Genomic DNA, 20926 nt, shown 5'->3' on the forward strand with positions numbered 1-20926 from the left:
CCAAACCTACACATACTCCAAAAAGTGAAAGTCAGAGGGTTTGATAAATTCTGGAGGTAAAGTAAAAAAAAAATCAGAAAAGATACCGCTCAATGGAGGTCCTTCTCCTTCAAAAGGCTCACAGTAATCTACATGAGTATTCTTTTTGGGTGCTTGATGGATCCGGGCATAAAAGTGCTTAACAGGAACATCATCATCCGATGAGTTCTGCATGTATTCAAAAGATTTTGGCACACCCAAAATGTGCAGTTGATGAAAATCACCAACTTTTTTGAAAGCCGTCATAATCCCATCCCCATAATCATAAACTTTGTACTGTTCTTCCTGAAAAACAAATAGTAGCAACAGAAGTTTTTAAAAATCAAAGTAACAACCAAAACTAAAGGAAATCTTGTAATACACAGCATTGGAAAACTCCATTTTATCCCTTGTTTCTTATAAATTTGCCTACGTGCCCTGTCTCTCCCTGCTCTCAATCCCAAACCAGTGAATGAATTACAGTATCAAACATTCATTGCGATTATTTGCTTACTTCTTTGCGAACCATCAGTTCAAGAAGAGTAAAATCCTAGGATTATGTAAAGCACATTTTGATGGTTTCATATTGGATTTTGCATTCTGCAATTTTTAGCAATAGCAATAAACCCATAGTTGAAAACTTGCAATGCCATAGAAACACTTTAAAACTATCAATATTACAATGATGATTATATACCTACTCTCTAAATTAGCCCTAATAACAACTTCAGTCACCATTACTATTTGTTCATTCAGTTTTCCATTTCCATTACTCTTCGTTGCCTCTACTGCAATCACCGCCTTCTTCCTCAAAGGCACCTTCCCAGCATTGTCCTCAAGATCAACAATGCCCTCTAGCTCTATCTCCACAGCACTCTCCCTTTCATGTACCTCCTCAAAATCATAAACCTCACACTCCCCGTTGCTATTAACCTCATTTTACAAAACCTCACCTTTCAAAACCCCAACAACCTTCTCACACCAATCAAAATCAAATTCCAATTCACCACCATCAACATCACCTGCAGGCCAAAACCCTCACTCCTACCCAAATCCCTAATTTTCTTCACAAAACCACACATGAATTTAACTCATAAAACCCTTACTAGAGCAACTACGTTGTGGATTTTCACGCAGGTTCAACAACGAAAGTTCATGCAGATACACTTTCTCAGTTGGCAGAGTAAAAACGACAACAGATCCAACACAAATAATAGTGAGAACTTAAAAAGATAAATCAGAAGTGGTGAACATGGAGTGGTGTAAGGCGGGGTTTTCGGGTAAGTGATGGTATGGTCTGTTGGGAGAGGGCTGAAGGGATCGGGGAGAATTGGGTCTGTGAAAGAAGAGGTGAAAAAGGTTGGCAATTGAGAAATTTAATATACATTGAATAAAGATATATAGATATTTTAATCATTTTGAATAGTTTTTATGGACCATTGGAAGTCCAAAACATCCTTGGACCAACGTAACATTAACCAACTTAGTATTGTTCTCCCTAAATAACAAATGGCAACTACTCAAATGAAGATGCTAAAAACATCTTTTTATGAAGATTTTTGTGTTAAAAGTGTACTTTGTTTGTTTAGCCACACTTTAAAAAAAATAACACTTTTGCAACACATCAAAATCAAACCATACATTTTATCATCTAATGGTAAAAAAGAAGTATCTTCATATGAAGACAATAGTAAAATCTTCATGGTAGTATCCACCATAACAAATAACAGCAACGAATTTCTTCTGACATAAAAGTAACATAACTAAAGAAAACCAACAGACAATGACAGAGAAGTTAATTAACCTCTTTTAGCATTCTGTTGTAGTGTTGCATTGCCACAAATGGATAAGGCCGATACTTCTCCATAAAACGTAATCTACTTTGTCTCCGTTGTCTGTAGGAGTTCCGAATTTTTAGGAAAAAAATGAGGGGTAAATAACAAATTGTTATACTGCAAAACATATCATTTGTGAAACAAAAATAAATAAAAAGAGAGTTCAAGTGCACTTACTCTTTTCTAATCTTACAATCATGTGGCCTTTGATTTCTTCAAACAAAATAGATTTGCCAGGGACAAATATATAAATGGATTTGTGAGAGAGAGAAATACATATAAACTGATATAAATTATTATTACAAAAAAAAAAGAATTTAAGTTTGACTCACCCTAGTTCCTCATCAGTTCCTCTAAGTATTGAGGGTCCACAAGGCTTTTGTCTTTGGTGAATAAACAAGATTTTTTTGCAAGAAAAATTATTAATATTATCATAATTGGAGGAAAAAAAGGGATTCAAGTTTACTCACACTTTTTTAACGGAGGGCCTACAAGGCTTTTGACTTTGATTGCAAGCAAAATTGATTTGTAAAGGAAAAACATAGAGAAAAAAAAACCAATATATCACTAATTTGGCAGGAATGATAATTAAGTAAACAAATAATAATTAGAAGAGAAAGCATGAAGCTTGTAACAAGTAACAACCATGAGTGGTGATGATTATAGACTGGAACTCCTCGGCGTAACCTCAAAAGGCGGTTGCCGATTATACGACCACGAGATCGCAGATTGTATCGCGTTGATGGTGATGGTTCCATGCCACCTTCGAACTCCAATTCTTCGAGGGTTTATGTAAACACAAAAGCTAAGAATCTGATGTTAATCTGAAAAGCACTATAACAACCTTTAAGAATTAAGAGAATCAAGGAAATAGACAAAGAAATCATTAATCGACAGCGTGACTGAGAAGAAGAATCAAACAAAGAAACCAAAAAGAAGAAAAGGAACGATATATAGTCTATATATTTTTTATTTTTTTTCAATAAATCAAACATATATATTCAATGTGACCATAAATAACCTAGTAATACTTAAATTCACCAACAAATTTTTATATGTTGTTTTACTGTCAAGTAAAAACATATTAAAATCAACTCAAAATAAATAATAAATTATTAGATAATTCTAATACACAAAATTATCTAATAAACAATAAATAATTTAAACCCACTAACTTTACTTTGATACTTGCAAAACATATACTTGAAATAATATTATATCAATGTTAGTATACAATTTTACAATCATCGACCGTATTTACTATACGTGACTCATTCTTAAAAATTATTTTACATACGTGTACAGTCGAAAGATAAATTACTGGACTTTATTTTATTTTTCTAAATTACTATAATTATGCATTATTCATTAAATGCTACTTGTAATATAATTGTAATATTGTAATATAATTATAATAAAGATATTTTTCTAAAATAAATTTAGAAGAGATAATAGTGCTTTCATTTCGGAAGGAAAATAAATTCATGAGGAATTGACATTTCACTTTTATTAGTTGATAATGTATTAAATATTGATTTTATATAATTATAATAAAGATATTTTTCTAAATTAGTATAATCATGCATTATTCGTTAAATGTTAATTGTAATATAATTATAATAAAGATATTTTTCTAAAATAAATTTAGAAGAGAGAATAGTGATTTTATTTTAGAGGAAAAATGAATTCATGAGGAATTAACACTTCACTTTTATTAGTTCGAGGAAAAATCCAATTTTAGTATATTTCTCGTTATTATATATTTTTCTCTAATCATATATCCACTATTTTCTTTCCTTCGTTTCAGCATTTTAAACCTGGGTTTAACTTATCGTAATTCTCACTTCTCAGTCATTTTATTAGATGTAGCTGATAACTATTGAAATTCTTTGATTAACATAGGAGAAAAATATATTATTATATGATAGAATTAATATGAGTATATTTTGTTATTAAATACACAAAGTTAATGTAAAATAAAATTACACATAAAAAAAAGCAAAGAAAATAAAATTAAAATAGCAAAAACGATAAAAAGATTATTTTTACAATTTTGTTTTGTCATTTTTATGTATAGAAGATTAGAAAATAATAAATTTTTGACTAAATTAATTTTATATTTGTTGTATTCAAATTAAATAAGTAATAAATTATATTATTTTAATTTATTCCTTAAATTTATATATCATAAAAATTAAATCAATATACATAATTTTAAATTATGTGATACTTAAATATCTAATTAAATCAATTAATTGATATAATTAATACATCATAATGAATTGTATTTAATGAGTTAAACAAAATAAATTAAGAAACACTCTCAAAAATATGCTACGTTGACTCTATCATTAAATGTAAAAAATCGATGTTTATATAATAGAATCGATAATATAATAGACAGCGAGAAAGAGAAAGATATACATTTTAAATCCTAGGTTGTTTCATTTGGATGTTGTAATATGGATATCATATTATTTTACTTATTTTACCCTATGGACCTTTTTGCAACTTTATTTCAGTATCAATAGAATTTCACTACCTTTTAGTAATAAATTAAATTCCAAAATAAAACTAAAAAAAAGTAAAGAATATAAAATTATTGATTGAAATTTTATTTTATTTTTTGTTATTATAACAGGTATTTTTATTTAATATACCAATATCGTACAAAATTAATCATAAAAAAAGTATAAAATATAAATAAATATACTGAATTAAGAGATAAAATTATATTTGTTATTTCATTTTTACTTTTAGCAGCACAATAGAATATCATGTACTTAACATAATTTAAGATGCAAATTATAATTAATTATACTTTTTATTTTAAAATATTTAAAATTAATCTTAATATAAATAAAAATAATTTAATATATGAAATAAATTAATAGAATAATATAAGTTAAAATAATACTATGCAATTACATTTGTACATATAACATGTTCCTAAATTTTTATATGTAAAACTTAAGATTCTGTATTTCTTTGTTTATACCATAAATAAGTAATATTTACAATGATACGTATTGATTTAAAAGCTTAAAAACTTTTATACGTATTAATTTTATATTTAATATTAAAACGTGAAAATTTATTATGTTATTTTACTATTAATGTATGTAGTATTATATTATAAAATATAAAATTAAAATAATTATTATATAGCTTAGATGGATCGAGCTAAATATAAAAATATAAAACAGAATTGTATTATTAAATTTTAGTAATTTTAATTAGTTAATAATATAAAATAAGATAGAAGTGACTATTTATAATTGAATAGTTTTGGTTGATTAGACTAAAAAAAATTGAAAAACACTTTAAATAAAAAGCCAAATTAACTTTAATATTAAATTCATTAATACGACTTTAATTTTATATAATAGTTAGATAATAAATTATTAAAAGCAAATGGAAGGATGGCTTTAATTAGTATTTGATAAAATATTCATTTAAAATAATTAAAAAAAGTAAAAGTATGATATTATTAAAAATAATATATTTTTATATTTAAAATATATTTAAATAAAAATATTTGTAAAATATAAAATTTAAAATAACATAGTTTCATGAATATTAATCATTAATTAATTATGAACTAACATAAAATTATAATAAATTTTATTGAAGAAAAGTAATCAACAATTAATATTAATAAATATAAAAATCATCCAAACACTTTGATTAAAAGTATGAGTGGTTAATTATTATTTATTATTAATAATATTTTATTCATAACTAAAATTAAAAATATAATTATTCAGATTTAGATTTTAGAAGAATAAACGTATAAGTAACAAATAATCTATTTTATCATGCATATTATAAATTAATGAATTAAACTAACTGATATAATGAATTATAATTAATTAATTGATATAAATTATAATAAATTATATGATATTTAAAAAGAAAATAAAATGAATAAGAAGAAAATAAAAAGAAATAGAAGAGATAAAAGACTACAATAAAATAAATTGAGTGTGAGAGTTTTTTTTTTTTTACAAATTTTATATCACATCCGTTTCAATAATAATAAATAAAAATATATCAACTTGATATCTAAGAGAAAATGATGAGATAAAATCATAACACAGTTCTAAAACAAAAGCTTAAATTAAACCATAATATCATTGCACAACACAAATTGAAAATAATTTCACACTATAATATACCACACAAATAGATAAATGACTTAAACTTAATCACATAATTTTTTTATTTATGCATACATGATAACACTAGGGTCTATAAATGTTTCATGGATAACATATCATATATTGCTCTCAATGATGAGCACGGGAGTTGAAGAGTGTGTGGTGGTTTGTGTCGACGATAGTTGCCTTCTTGTGACGACGCCTCATAGGAAGAAAAAGAATTGCTATAAAAGCTACCTAATGAAAGAGTAATTGGTAAATGAATGATATTTTCTTCTAGCATATATGGTCTTTTATAGTGGTAAATTAAAAATAGAAGGAATAAAATTTTATATTTTTATATTCGGAATAAAATTTTATATTTATCGTAATAAAATTAAATAACTAATCAGTTATAATTCATGTATTTAAATAAATAAAATAAATAAAATAAAAATATTTTTAAGAATTAATCAACTCAGTTAGTTGATACAAATAATTAGTATAATTAATTTTATTTGATTTATTGAATTCAAAAAAATAAATTAAAAAATAATTGATTGAATTAATTAGTTGATATAATTAATTTATTATAATTGATTGGATTTAATAAATTAAAAAAATAAATAGAAAAACATATGAGATAATGATTTTTTTAACTAAATTAATCTGTATTTACTATATTTAATCATTATAAGTAATAAATCATCTATGCTATTATGTACCTTATAAATTAATGAATTAAAATAATTGATATAATAAATTATAATTATTTAATTGATATGAATTATAATAAATCGTGTGATATTTAAATATCTAAAAATAAATTAGTTGATATAATTAATTTACTATAATAAATTGTATTCAATAAATTTTAAAAAATAAATTAAGAAACACGCTCAAAAGTAGTGATAGATCCAAAAATTTTAAATAGTGGGGGTAAATATATAGCATATAAAAATAATAAAAAATATTTATAAATATATCAAAATATATAAAAAAATAAATAATATAAAAATATTAAATATTAAATAATTTTTATGTAATCATTATCAATATTAATATATTGATAAATAATAATATAGTTATTAATTTATCTTTCTGTAAATTAAATATAATAATAATAAATAAAATTAATCAAAATATAAATAGGTTCTCTTCTAATCAATAATAAAAGTGAAATATATTTTTTTATGAATTATATACAATAAATGATATTTTAAAAAAAAATCTATACTAAATTTCTCATATCCTCATTATATATTTTATAGATTATTTAATTATTATTTAATTATTTAATAAAAAAGACAAAAAATTAATTTTAAATAATAATAATAATAATAATAATAATAATAATAATAATAATAATAATAATAGAATTAGTTACTTAGATAGATAAAAGTACAAAATGCGTTAATATTTTAATTAATTTTTATTTTAATTTATGTTTGAGAACTAATTATCAAAATAGATGTCCAATACAAAATTCTTCAATTTACTGGTAAATATTAAAGTGGAATTGAAAAAAAAAACAGATATATAACCTTTAACTAAATAAATTTATTAATTAAATAATGTTACAATAATATTTTGTTTTTATTAAGTTAATTTAATATATAATTTTATCTTATATTTTTAGATACAAATTAGAGTCTAATTTTAATTATTGATAGTATAAAATATTTTATATAATTGTTTAATTTTGCTTTTTTTTTTGGATTATCATTTAGGTAAATGCAATCAATATAAAAGATAGTTATTTTTTATGATATGATATTACATCATTGAATATTTGTGTAAAACTACTTTACACTAATAGTGTATCAAAATTATAAATTGTACCTTAAAAGGATTAACTTCGATGAAAAACAAAAAATACATTCTTATTCTATGAAGTAGTATAAGAAAAATAATAAATATAAAATTATGAGTTGACTCTCAAATTTAGATTCATGTACCACAGAAAAACACTATAATATATAGTAAAACAAAAATAAATATGTAAATTATTTATTATTAAGGTAATTTTTTATTATATACAGTAATTACACATCATATATTAATTTTGTTAAAATTATATAATTTTTCATAATATGATTAGAATCATTATCTTCTATCATAATCAGAGAAATCTCAGACAATGAATAAGAATATTATACTTGATATACACAGATTGAAGAAGAAGAGGAGTCGCACACATCACCTCCTCCCTCATCACCAAAAAAGGCAACACCACATGCATCCGGAAGAAGCTCTCAGAAGACCAAAGGTTTCGTGTTGCACGAGACCAGGGAACCGCGAACCTTGAATCATTAGACTTCAAGAACAGATTTCACAAACCACACTCTCACTATGATCCATCAAGGTTCTCTACATGTGCATTTTATGAATTCCACCAGGAGGTGTTGGAAAAGCGACATCTGTGTCCCTCAGACTTGGTGAATCTTGACTCTCTGGCTGCCAAAGGGATCAATTTACACCCTCTGTTTGACAATCTCAAATGGTCTCCACTGCTACATATTCAAAAAATGGTATACCCAGGGTTGGTGAGACAATTTTATGCTAATCTGAGATTGATTGATGGTAGTTTTCACTCCTATGTGAAGCGTGTGCATATCACTCTGAATACTGAGACCATCAGCTCTGCCCTTGGATACACCGATGAAGGACTGAGGGTATACATGACTGACAAATGGGATGCACAAGTTAGGGTCACATACAAGCAAGCTCTTCAACATATTTGTGAAAATCTGTCTGGCTTAGACGACACTATTCCTACCCACAAAGCTCTTAGACCAACCAACTCACTGCTGTACCGCATCATAACTCACATTCTGCCCCTTCAAAGTAGTTCACATAACAGGGTAACTGTATCTGATTCTCTTATAATCTTTGCTCTTGTTACTTCATCTCCTATTTCATTTGGTTACCTTATTATTAGACACATGTGGGAGTCTGTAAAGAGTACCAAAAAGACTAATTTACCTTATGGAATATTTCTTACGTGTATTTTTGAGTACTTTAAGGTAGATTTAACAAATGAGAGTGTAGAAAATAAGGTATCAATGATCAAAAGAGGAGGAGCCATGAAGGGAACCAAAGGAAGGAAGTCTGTACCTTCGGACAGTGACTTTGAGAGTCGGCCTGAATCCTCCAAGGCAACCGAATCACTCAAAGAAATTCTCACTAAATTCTCAAACATGTCGGTGCTAATGGTACAATCCCATAAGGCGGCTCGCAAGCTAGCCTATAAAAATGAAAGGGCTTAGATGAGATGCAAGGATAGAGTGAGTCTGATGCTACAAAGCTTTGAGGAGGAGTTGGGTGCTGCTAGTGACAAAGAGGCTGAGGAATCTGAGTTTCATCTATCTGATGATTAATCAAGTTTTTTTTAGTATTTGATATTGACATGTTTAGGCTCAATTTGATACTGTATTTGTCTGTTTAGATACTGTTGAACCTATGACTCTGTGCTACACTCTTATTATTTTGGACATATTTTGGATATTTTATTTTCCATGACATTTTTTGCAGGTGTCCCTTGATGCCAAAAGGGGAAAAAATGGGCTGAAAATTGAAATCATGAAAATAAGGGATGAAATCCGTGTGGATTTATGATTATCCTTGTTATAATTGTATTTTGTTGATATAATGTTTATGATGCAACTGTCTTAATATTGTGGCCTGCTGGTTTTTAACATATATACATTTGTGGAAGCAATTGATTCATTTTGATAAATATGTTTGCTGATATTGGATTAGGAATATTTTTGATCATGTTGGTAAACATGCTTGCTGTTTTTTTTTTTGGCAGTTCCTTTAAAGCATTAATATGAAAATAAATCTTAAAAGTTGTTGTGTTTGAAATGATCATGTCTTAGATTAAAAAATTTTTCCTTACCATAATTACTGTGTTCTGATTTGTTGTTTGGAAAATTTTTTTTTAACAGATCAAAACAACAATTTACTTTGATTATTTTGTGAGTTTGAGCAGAAAAATCATTTTATGATAACAAAAGAGTTTTGCTTGTCATCCAATTCTACTCATAAATCAAGCATTCAACATTTCTAAAATTAATATGTTGAATAATACAGTTGCCTAAGCTTGATTTCTAAAGTTACAGGTATAAAGCTTCCCTTGGTAAAATAGCATACATTAAGGGGAGCCTTGTAACATTTGGAAAGGGAAGAAATACTAATATGCAAAGGGAGTATTCTATACTTTAATCCTTAATTTCTTTCCATTTCAATTTTAATAATGTTTGTCATCAAAGGGGAGATTGATGAGTTTGAAAAACTCTAAATTAACATTTGTGATGACTAAACATTATTAATTTGATTAATTACAAAAATATTAATATGTTAATTAAATTAATTTTTGCTATGCAGGTTTTGTTTGAGCCGAAAATAAAAGAAAAATGTTGCAAGCCCAATTATATTGAAAACACATTCAGCATTGATACAAAATTAATTTGATTCTATGGCTGAATTATTATTCTTGTTATTGGGCCAGAATTGATCTTAATTAGCCCAAATCAACTTTGATGGAAAGATCCAATGCTAGGTCCAAAACTTATTGTGAAAGGAAGCAAAATTGTTTCTTGCCTCCAACGGATCCCATTTCTTCTTTTGGGATGGATTTCAAAATTTAATTTGCTAACATTGGAAACATGAGAGAGATTGTCATTGATATGATTGATGGCATTAAGGCTACACGCTACTCAGGGAAGGAAAAGCAACTTCTTTTCAATTAATTTGTTTAATTCATTTAATTGTTTTTCTTCCAATTGTTTCTTCTCTCTCATTCTTTCTTTCTTCTCTTTCGGTCATTACACAACAAACCATGGAAGCTAAGCCTAGTCACCGAAGAGAGAAAGATATACGCTACAAGACCATCAAAATAATAGCAAGAAAAAACAAACAAAAAGTATGCTGTGGCTAAGATTCTCATTCACTTTTGGTAAGATTTTGTGATGAGATCTTGGCTTCTCCATACCAAAAATGGTTGAAGAAGATTTCGGCCAGCAAGGAGAAGATCTTTGGAGGAATGGCTTGTCTCTGATCTTGCTCAACCACCACAGGAGGTAGCTACAGTGGCTACGTGATGGAAGAGGCAGAGATATGAGCAGATGAAGCTATCATCATCATGAAGCATCAAGGGCCAAAAGTTCATCTTGGAGAGCAAGAAAAGATGAAGGGCTCGGATTGATGAAGATTGGTGACCAAGGAAGGACTAGAGGTAATTGCATGTTGGTTTCTGCATGTGTTATCTTTTCTCTCTCTCTGGCCAAACCGGTTTTGTTTTGAAGAAGAAGAAGTTTAGCTTGGTTTGTTTGGTTTCAACCTTGAAGGCTTCTCCCTATAAGTAAGGGTGAACAATCAGAGTTTGATTCAAGGAGCAATGTGTGAGAGTGCAAGGCACAAAGTTCTCATAGCTACCTAAGCTAGCAAAGTTTCTTCTCCTTTAATGTATTCTATTTTATATTTTTCTGTTTAATTTTGTCATGTCTTGAGTCTCATGAAAAAAAGCAAACAGTGAGGTTTGTAAGAAAAAGCCATAGAGCGAAAAAAGGTAGAGAGTGTAAAATTAAAAGAAAAAACCATAGATGTCATTAGAGTTCTTTTGTACATCTGTGTTGTGTTTTATGATTCTGTGGGAATCCCCTTACAAGTTGGGTTAGCACTTAGCAGTTGGAAAGCTTGGCAGTAACCAAGTCAAGTTCAGTTTGGGATTAAATTATGGACTTGTCCCATATAGGAAGGGTAGTTCCTAGGGAGAATTGGTGTTTGTAATCAAGGATGATTATAGTGAAATTTCATCATCATTGTGATGGAGACTGGATGTAGGCTGCACTGCACTTAGCAGCTGAACCAGGATATATCTGGGTGTAATTTTCTCTCTCTTCTACTCCATTTCTGTTTCTGCTGCACAAGAGATAAAACCGAAAAATATTTCGTGCCAAGTGACAAGACAAAAAGAAAAGTCTCGTGGCTAGGGATGAGACAAAAATAAAAAAGTCTCCAGAAGTTGTTTCAAAGACTAGCAAGTGTTCTAAAGTGAAAAAAAATAGGGCTAAGATTCAATCCTCCCTTCTCTTAACCACTGAAAACCATCACTATAGTTTTATACACATAAATCAATACAATTTGTACCTATATTTTTTAAAATTTACATACATAAATTAATAAAATTTATTTATTAAAAATAATTTAATATTTGTGCTGGCTAAATAATGACCAAAACTACTAAAAGTTGCTAGTTTTAAAAAATTTTCATAAAATATTAGTTTATAAATAAATTAAAGAAAGTCATGTAACTCTTTTTCCATTTTTGAATTATACAAGAAATTTTTTTTTTTGATATAATATTATATAGAATTAGTTATTCAATTTTCTCCATCAATTAAAAAGTACATATGCCATAATTTTTGTAAAAAATAATTATATCAATTAAAATTAAATTCATATTTTAGCTAATTAATATTTTTTATCTGAGCTAATTAATCTTATTATTGGTATTAAAAGTTTAATTTTTTTTATTTTTCTTGCAGGACCATTAAGGCGAAAAAAAAATTAAGAGTCAGGGACCAACTTATATACAAAAAAAAGGTCTAATGCAACATATAAATGTCTTATCTTTTATTGTGCCTAACCAAGCCAAGCCATCAAATTTCTAGGTCACCGCAGCTGGCCAAATTGCTTCCCCAATATAAAAACAAAATAGTACAAGTGTTGCAAGAAGAGTTATGTTATAGGAAAATTTGTAATCTTAAATCTCTACACTATAATTCACCTTAAAAATTTTATCTATTATTCAAAATTTCAAATACACTCAGGTTCAGTTTAGGTAAATAAAAACTAATTTTTTTAGTTTAAATAATAAATAATTATATTAAAAATAACTTATAAATAAATTATTTTATATTTAAATTTTTGATTCTAAAAGTAATTATTTTATAGAAATATGATAAAAAGTAGTAATATTTTGAGAGAAGTAATTTTTTTTTTTTACTTTTCTATAAGTTTCTTAAAAAATTGCAATTTGATTTTAAAAATTACATTAGACATTAATACTACTATTTTTTATAAGTTAAAAACTTAAAAAATTACTTTTAAAATTTTCTAAACAGACCCTTAGAATTTGTTTAGATAAATTTTTAAAAAATATCTGTTTTTTGAGTTATATTTTTTTTAATTTATAAAAAAATTAAAAAATATATTTAAATATTTTATAAAAAAATATTCTTATCTATTAATTATATTTTGTTCCCAAATTCTCGAAGTTGTAATCACGTCCATGCGAGCATGCATAGTTGTCTAGTTGAATCTCACTCAACTCTCCTTGCAAGTTGCAATTGCCAACATATTATCACCACCACTAATATTACATTTATTTCCTCAACGGACTTTCGTTGTTTTTTTATATAATTATTCAAATACTTTCCCTTATCAACTGAAATGTTTTAAAAAAAATTATAAAATAATATTAAAATTTCTATTACCTAAAAGTCACTTCGATCTTTGGTGACTTCGGAAACAAAATTCAGCATAAGTTCACTATTAAAATAAAAAAAATTAAAATATATTTTATTAAAAAAAATTTGTTAGTCACGGTAATTTTAATCCGACAAATCAAATACTAGATCATAAATTCATGATGTTATTGGAAGTTAAAATTAGGCTACGACAGCCAGAAAACAAACGAGCAGAAATTTGGGCTAAAGAAAATTCAATTTCTATTCCTTTCTTGCTTATAAGCTCAAATGGAGTTGCTAAAAAAAAATAAAAAACTCAAATGCGGTATCCTGTTTAGCCTCCATTTAATATTTATATTTTTTCATAAAATTATATATAATTAGAATTTTTTTCATGACAAGAAGAAACAAAAAAACATAAATTTTTCTTTTTACAATGTATTTAGTCAAATTTTCAAAAGACAAAGTATATTTTTTACACATAAATGGACTTTCAACCTTTCTCCAACTACTTATGATGTCATATCTTGTATGTATATGTAAAGTGTTTCTAGCACACTTTTTGCCATTATAAAATGGGGACATATAGCAACGCTAAAAATAAATGAGAAAGACAGATTAAATTAAACATGATTAAAATTCAAATGAAATAATAGAAATGTCATTATAAATAGGAGTGACAACATATCTATTTTATCCGTGAATATTTAATTTTATCCAATTTAGTCAGGTAGAATTGTCAATCCGATTCATTGAGAATTAATAAATACGGAGAGAGTTTAAATATAGATCAAGTAGAATGTGGGTTGAGTCTCAATCCTTTTTGATTAACTCGTACTCTATATATGTATATGTTATAAAAACATGTTATAGGTAAGTGTTGAATCAAGAATCTCTCTTTCGTATAAAACAACTTTATCATTGAGTTAAGATGATCGATCAATTGATAATTTAATACTTTTATTTATATAAAAACTAATTTTATTTTATAAATATAATATTTTATTTATGTTTGTGTTATTAATTTAAGTAAAGACTTTCATGTAAAATTGAATATTTGATAGTTATGTTGTTTATGTGACGATTTTATTGTTTGTCAGATGATTGTATTGTTTGTATTGATTTTTTAATTTGCATACTCATTATGTTATATAATAATATTGCATATTTATAAAAATTGGCATGTAGAGTCGAATACCTGCAACTAGAGTTAATGTTAGATTCAAACCCTATTATATACTACCCATTGCCACTCCTAATCATAATCAAGAACATTTATTGAGACAAAATAGCAAGAATAACCTTGCTTCTAATTCCGAATTCATATTTTGGTGAAGTCTACGTATAGGGTTTAGGTTAGCTATAGTGGCACTTTTAGCATAATTATTACATATATTTTTTCTTCTTAGATTAAGGTAGTTCAAGATCAGATTGATCTATTTTCAATCATCTTTATATGGCAAGTAAGAATGTTAAAATGGGTCGAAACCACCGAATCGGTCTACCGAATCCATAAAAAATGAATGGGGATGAGATTTTAAACCAATCTCAACCTCCCATAAACTCACAGTCGCAGGTGGTCAGGATCTTTTCATCTTCGACTATCGATCTCTAGCTCTCTGCATCTCCGGCGATCTCAAGTTTGTTGGTGATCTATCCATCTCCAACCACTATTATGCATCTCTGTTTTTTTTTTTCTGCAGCAATAGCGGACTCTCTACTTCTTTTATTATATTATGAACTGTAATGATATTTTTTTAAAATTTCTAATTCTGTTTTGTGTCTCTATTTTGCTTTTTTGAGATTTTGAATTAGTGTTTTTTTGTCTTTCTAGAACTGATCTACTCTAATCGGCTAAATTTTTCTGTGAAATAATTACTAAAAATTTTTCTATCCAAATAAAAGATAAAAATTTCTTTTCTTGTATATTTAAGTTTTTATGTTTATTATGAATTTTAAATTAGTTTGTAATTTGACTAATTTTTTATTTATATTTGTATTATCTCATCTTTTATTGAATTAATTTTGATTATATAATTGATTTTATTTTTTTAAACTGGGCGAGCTAATTTTTCGACCTGTTAACCTACCTGTCACAAAACATGATGGATCAAGAATCTAAGTCCATTTTATCTTGGCAGACTACCTCATCTCGTTTAGTTTTATGGTAGAATGAGATAGATAATGTGCTTTTATACCTGAAATAAAGAGTATATATTTTATGTCGATAGATTTATACACGAGACAAGCAATTAAAACAGTTTTAGCTAGCTAATTAATCTTCTAAGAATGTATATCAAGGACTCAAGAGTCAAAATGTTAAAGGTTAAAAAAATTTTGGTAAACAGATTAAAAATTATTAAAATATTATTATATATATAAAAATAAAAAATATCAAGTGAGTTAAAAATAGTGTTTTCTTGTTTTTTATTTAATAAGATAAAAATAATTAAAATTTCTTGTCAACAATATAATTTTTTTTTAATAAAAGTAGGGGTGTTTATATGGATTAGATCCGATATATATATATTTACGGTATTTATCTGAATTTGATTAAAAAATTATAGATATAGATTTGATCTACAAAACTATCAGATTCAATCTGATCTACACACTAATAAAATCGGATATGTGAAGTTTGGATAGGTATCCGAATATATTCAATTTGCATATCCACGAATCTGCAAAAAATAAAAAAGTAAATAAATATTTTTTTATATTTTATTTCAACTAATAATTATTATATATGTTATATTATGTTATTTTTATTATTTTAAAAATATATTTAATAATATTTTAAGATTAAATATATTTAAAAAAATAAAAAAATATTATTGATTTTCTTAATAGAAATAAAATTTTAAAAATATTTTTATATTTTTTTACAAATATATTTGATTCGATATACAAATATACAAATTGAATATAATCGAATTTAAATTTAAAAAATATAAATATTAAATTTAATATAATAATTTTAGTATAAATTAAATCAAAATTTTGATGATATCCGATTTCATCTTTAAACAGAAGTCCTAAAATTAAAGAAGTGCATATTATATCCATGGAAATGACGAGGTCAATAATCCTTATCCATACGTATTAGTTTTCATAGTCCACAACTAACTATGTCGCGTAAGTCATGTAGTCAGTATAATTGATTACTATGACCTCATCACCATAAGAAAGAGGAGCAGAGAAAAAGAGGACAAGAAGAAGAAGAAAGAAGCATGGAACACACATGCACTTTAACTCAATAATCAATGATTATGATTAATAATGAGATATTGTATAAGATAAATAATACATCATCAATCATATCAACTATTTGCATACGATTGCATATAGTGATGTATAACGAATAGTCTATGTAATGTGTCTCGTATACATAAACTAGAATAAGCATTTTTCTTAAATTTCAAGTTTTCAACCATTAGGATGATGGATTCCATTGATTATTAGTGTTTAGTGTACACCAAAACAAGCCTATTACGAATACCAAAAAAAAAATGGTTTGATTTCAACTTATAATCAATTATTAAATCAAAATAAAATAAGTTTCTTCACTCATTAATTGTTTTTTTAGAAATCACTCTTATTTTTTATTGGTCTCATTTTTCTTCTAAACATCGTAATTTTACTTTGTCACACTAACTATCTATCATTACAGTCAACCACTGTCGATCAATTATCTGTTGTTGTTGATCAGCACATTAAATTCTAAATTCTAAATATTAAATTTTAAATTTTAAATAATAAATTCTAAATTTTAAATTCTAGAAATTTTAAATGTTAAATTTTAAATTTTAAAATTAATTTTAGTTTGTTTCACTTTTTGATGTTCTTTTACTTAAATTTTGAATTTTTTAATTATTTTTAGTTTCAAATATTCTTTTTTACATTTCTTTTCTAATTGTTAACTGATTTTTAAATTAATTGATTGAATTAATATTGATTTCCTAGATTTTTTATAACAAAATTAATCTCTTAAGAAAACAAAACATATTTAAAAAGCAAAAAATAAAAAAGTTTACAAAAAATCGAATCTGATCCGAAAATTAAAACCATCAAATCCCAAAAGTCACAATTAAAATTGTATAGCTATCAACTTAAACATTTGCACTTGGAAGTAAAGTGATAATAAAACAAATACACAATAAGGCACACAGTTACACTTGGAATAACAAAATTCAAAACACAAGCAAACCAATTCTAGCTAGGATTTTTTTTTTCCCACTAGCTAGTTATAATTTAGTCAACAGCTCACAAAAAAAAAGTGAAAATATGCAGTTAACTTTACGTGAAGTTGATGGCTGAGAGTCATTAAATGACAATTTAGTAAAAAATATCAAATTATTTAAAAATTCTCAACTATCAACTTCACCTAAAATTATCTGCATTTAAATTTTCACCTCACAAAATATAGGCAAGTAATAACACGTTTCATAGTTGGATTCTTGACTTAATTAGTTCACACTCCTGCAATTCTTTCTAATCTCTCCCTTGGATCCAGTGAGGGGACTTATGTCTCCCATCTTGATCATGGCACTGGCAAAATCTGCGAAAAAAGAGCTAGGGTTTGAGCTGTAGCCGCGAACAATGGAGTCAGTGGATCCTCCGTTGAAGAGTTGCTGGTCGGAATGGAGGAGGCCTTTTCGGTCGACGAGGTTGTTGAAGTAGTGGTTGTCGAATGACGCCGGTGTCTGAAGATCGAGGGGGGCGAGGTTGTTGTCCCCCACACCGGATGCCCTAGGGCAGTTTGATTGCCTTGTTTGAGCAAAGGATGTTACTAACTCGTTGGTCTCATTGTAGATGTGGGATCTGAAGGTTGTACACCTTGCTTGTCCAATTGTGTGACCACCTTTAATTAAAATCAACATGCCACCAAATTAGTAAATATCAACAAACAAAAAAACAAATCTTCTTAGTGTTCAATATCTTAGTTTTATTGGGTCATTTTTCTCCTTTTATTTTAATCTAACTAATTAAGAAACTAGCATATATTTAATTTTTTAGGATTTTTAACATATTCATTAATGAAAAAATTGGAATTTAATTAGTTATAAATTATCTATATAAAATGATCGAATTAACAGAATTTATATAAAATCATTTATCCAAAAGTTTTAATCCATTAGAAAGAATCGCATGATGAGTAGTTATATTTTTAATATAAAATTTATTTATTGGATTTAAGTAAAATTTTATATGGTTTTTTTATTATTTAATTTATACTAAAATTCTTTTTTGTTGTAGGTCAATAAAAATTAAAATTCTAAATTTTTTAATAAATTTTTAATATTATGATATGAGATATTTTATTCCAAAAACATGAATTGAAGATTATACCACTAGTAAACATTTTGATGTAAACCCAATTTAATGATTATGATTGTGATTTAATAAATAAGGAAAAATACTCTTAATTATTATGTTATGGGCAATCATAAGAGTATGTAAAATGTTAAAGGTAAAAATTCAGATAAAGTTTATAACTAAGAACCGTGAAATCATCTCACGATTATCAGATATTAATTTCAAGTAAAATTTACCGTATAGTTTCCACCAATTTTAAATTAGAAGTTACCACTTACCAGACAATGCGACCAAGTCCTTGGTAGAAAGTCCAAGTGCCCCGAATTTTGAGATTAATTGATTTAGGGTTGAAGTTGGTGCTGGTATCCCGTTGTTGGCAGCAGATTGGCTGGCTGTTCTTGCATCTCTTCTTCCAAGTTTTACATCCCACTCGGGCCCTCCAAGCTGCACATCCATCATTAATCATCAATTATCACTCAAATTAATTAATTAAGGAATTAATTGTGTGGTTAATTACGATCTTGACGGAGTCTCTGGCAGCGATGGCGAGGATGTCAGCGCAGGAGACAACACCAGGGCAGACTTTCTCAACGGCGGACTTGACGGCGTCGATCACTTCGAATCCGCGGGCAGAGTTCTTGTTGGGACCCGCATTCTTCTCTCCTTTGAAGCTTGATGTATCATCCAGAAGAATTGAACCGTCACATCCCTGTTTTAATTAACACATTGTAATGTTTCGTTTCTTCTAAATTTTCTACAAACATAGATGACACTTCAAAACATAACAAAAGACATAGACTTTTGGTGGAGAAGGCTTCACGGATAGATATTTATATGTTAAATTAAATTTTCAAATTTCATGATGTGAAATTATTTAAATTTTTATTATTTTTATATAGAGTTTAATTTTAATGTATTGATAATATAATATTTTATATAATTATTTAATTGCATCTATTTTTTAATCACTATTTATATGGTCATGTAAAAAATATAGTGACGTGAGATTACATAATTGAATATACATAATTTATATTAATAAGGTATTAAAATTAAATTATTGTATATATCTAAATTATGCATATAAAACGTAATAAATATATGGTCAAAATCTATTCATATAATAAGAAATATGACACTCTTGACTTAATAAGTAATATTACATTAATTAATTAATATATAAGATATGAGCTAGAAAATTGTAATTAACAATTTATTTTTTTATCTTTTATTAGTATATGGTGAAGACTTATAGATAATTATATTCATGTAAAGTTGATAGCTAAAAGTCGTTAAATAGTAATTTAGTCAAATATATTAAATTATTTAATAATTCTCAATTAACAATTTTACGTAAAGTCAAATGCAGATGAATTTTTGCTTTTTATATATATATAGAACTAATTAATTATTAGTAGTGTGAAGACATTAAATTGTAGAGTAATTAATTAAGAACTATGTGTAGGACTTACATTAACAAAGCAATCATGGAAGAACAAACGTAGGAGAGAAGCACCCATGCGAGTCTCTTTTTTGATGGCAGCTTCCACTGTGCATTTCACAATGTCAAGGAGTTTTGGACATGAACTTGAATAGAATTCTGTGGAAAGTGATGCATTGGCACTACCCAACACAAGGATAAGGAGGAACAAACCAATCATAACTAGCTTATTAGAACTAAATGAACCCATAATAACTATATAAGTCTAAAACCTTAGGATATACGAGGCTCTAGTTAATTAGGTATAGCTGCGTGTTTTAAATTCCTTAATTTTTTTGCCTAAGTGTGTTTCTGTGGTTTCTAAAACTCTGAAGGTGCCCTATATATAGATGTGATTAGGCTCTTTATTGGCATGCTCCTATGTTTTGAATCAGTCCAAATTATTTATAAACTTAAAATACATTTATTTTCGATTCATTTAGAACTTATTTTTTTAAGATATATATGAATAGTATATATGATTTAAAAAAGTTAAATTTTGTATACAATGTCAAAAATAATATTATTTAATTACTAGTAATTCAAAATTCATATATGATCAATTTTAATTACAAAAATATATCAATACATTAAAATTAAAACTTTTTTTTGGGTTAAACTCAACATAAATCTCAAGGCACTATCTCTTCAGGTAGCCAAACC

At 26.6% G+C, this 20926-nt stretch overlaps 1 protein-coding gene across 1 annotated transcript; it reads right to left on the reverse strand.

The window, feature by feature from the left end:
* Positions 1–17539: 17539 nt before the first annotated feature.
* Positions 17540–20594, reverse strand: LOC112702310 (peroxidase P7). The gene is made up of 4 exons (XM_025753290.3): positions 20256–20594; positions 19301–19492; positions 19062–19227; positions 17540–18328 (listed from the first exon to the last, which is right to left on the reverse strand). Exons 1-4 carry the CDS (start codon positions 20472–20474, stop codon positions 17934–17936), a joined length of 972 nt encoding a protein of 323 aa, XP_025609075.1. The 5' UTR covers positions 20475–20594; the 3' UTR covers positions 17540–17933.
* Positions 20595–20926: the final 332 nt, after the last annotated feature.

Source organism: Arachis hypogaea, chromosome 7, assembly GCF_003086295.3.
Source record: "Arachis hypogaea cultivar Tifrunner chromosome 7, arahy.Tifrunner.gnm2.J5K5, whole genome shotgun sequence".
NCBI classification, from domain to species: Eukaryota; Viridiplantae; Streptophyta; class Magnoliopsida; order Fabales; family Fabaceae; genus Arachis; species Arachis hypogaea.

Bases quoted from the DNA above. Each gene is read 5' to 3' on its own strand.
- LOC112702310 (XM_025753290.3), bottom strand. From the start codon at position 20,474: ATGGGTTCATTTAGTTCTAATAAGCTAGTTATGATTGGTTTGTTCCTC. The intron at 19,228-19,300 runs GTAATTAACCAC...ATGGATGTGCAG, and splicing joins CCAGAGACTCCGTCAAGATC to CTTGGAGGGCCCGAGTGGGA. The intron at 18,329-19,061 runs GTAAGTGGTAAC...TTTTAATTAAAG, and splicing joins GGACTTGGTCGCATTGTCTG to GTGGTCACACAATTGGACAA.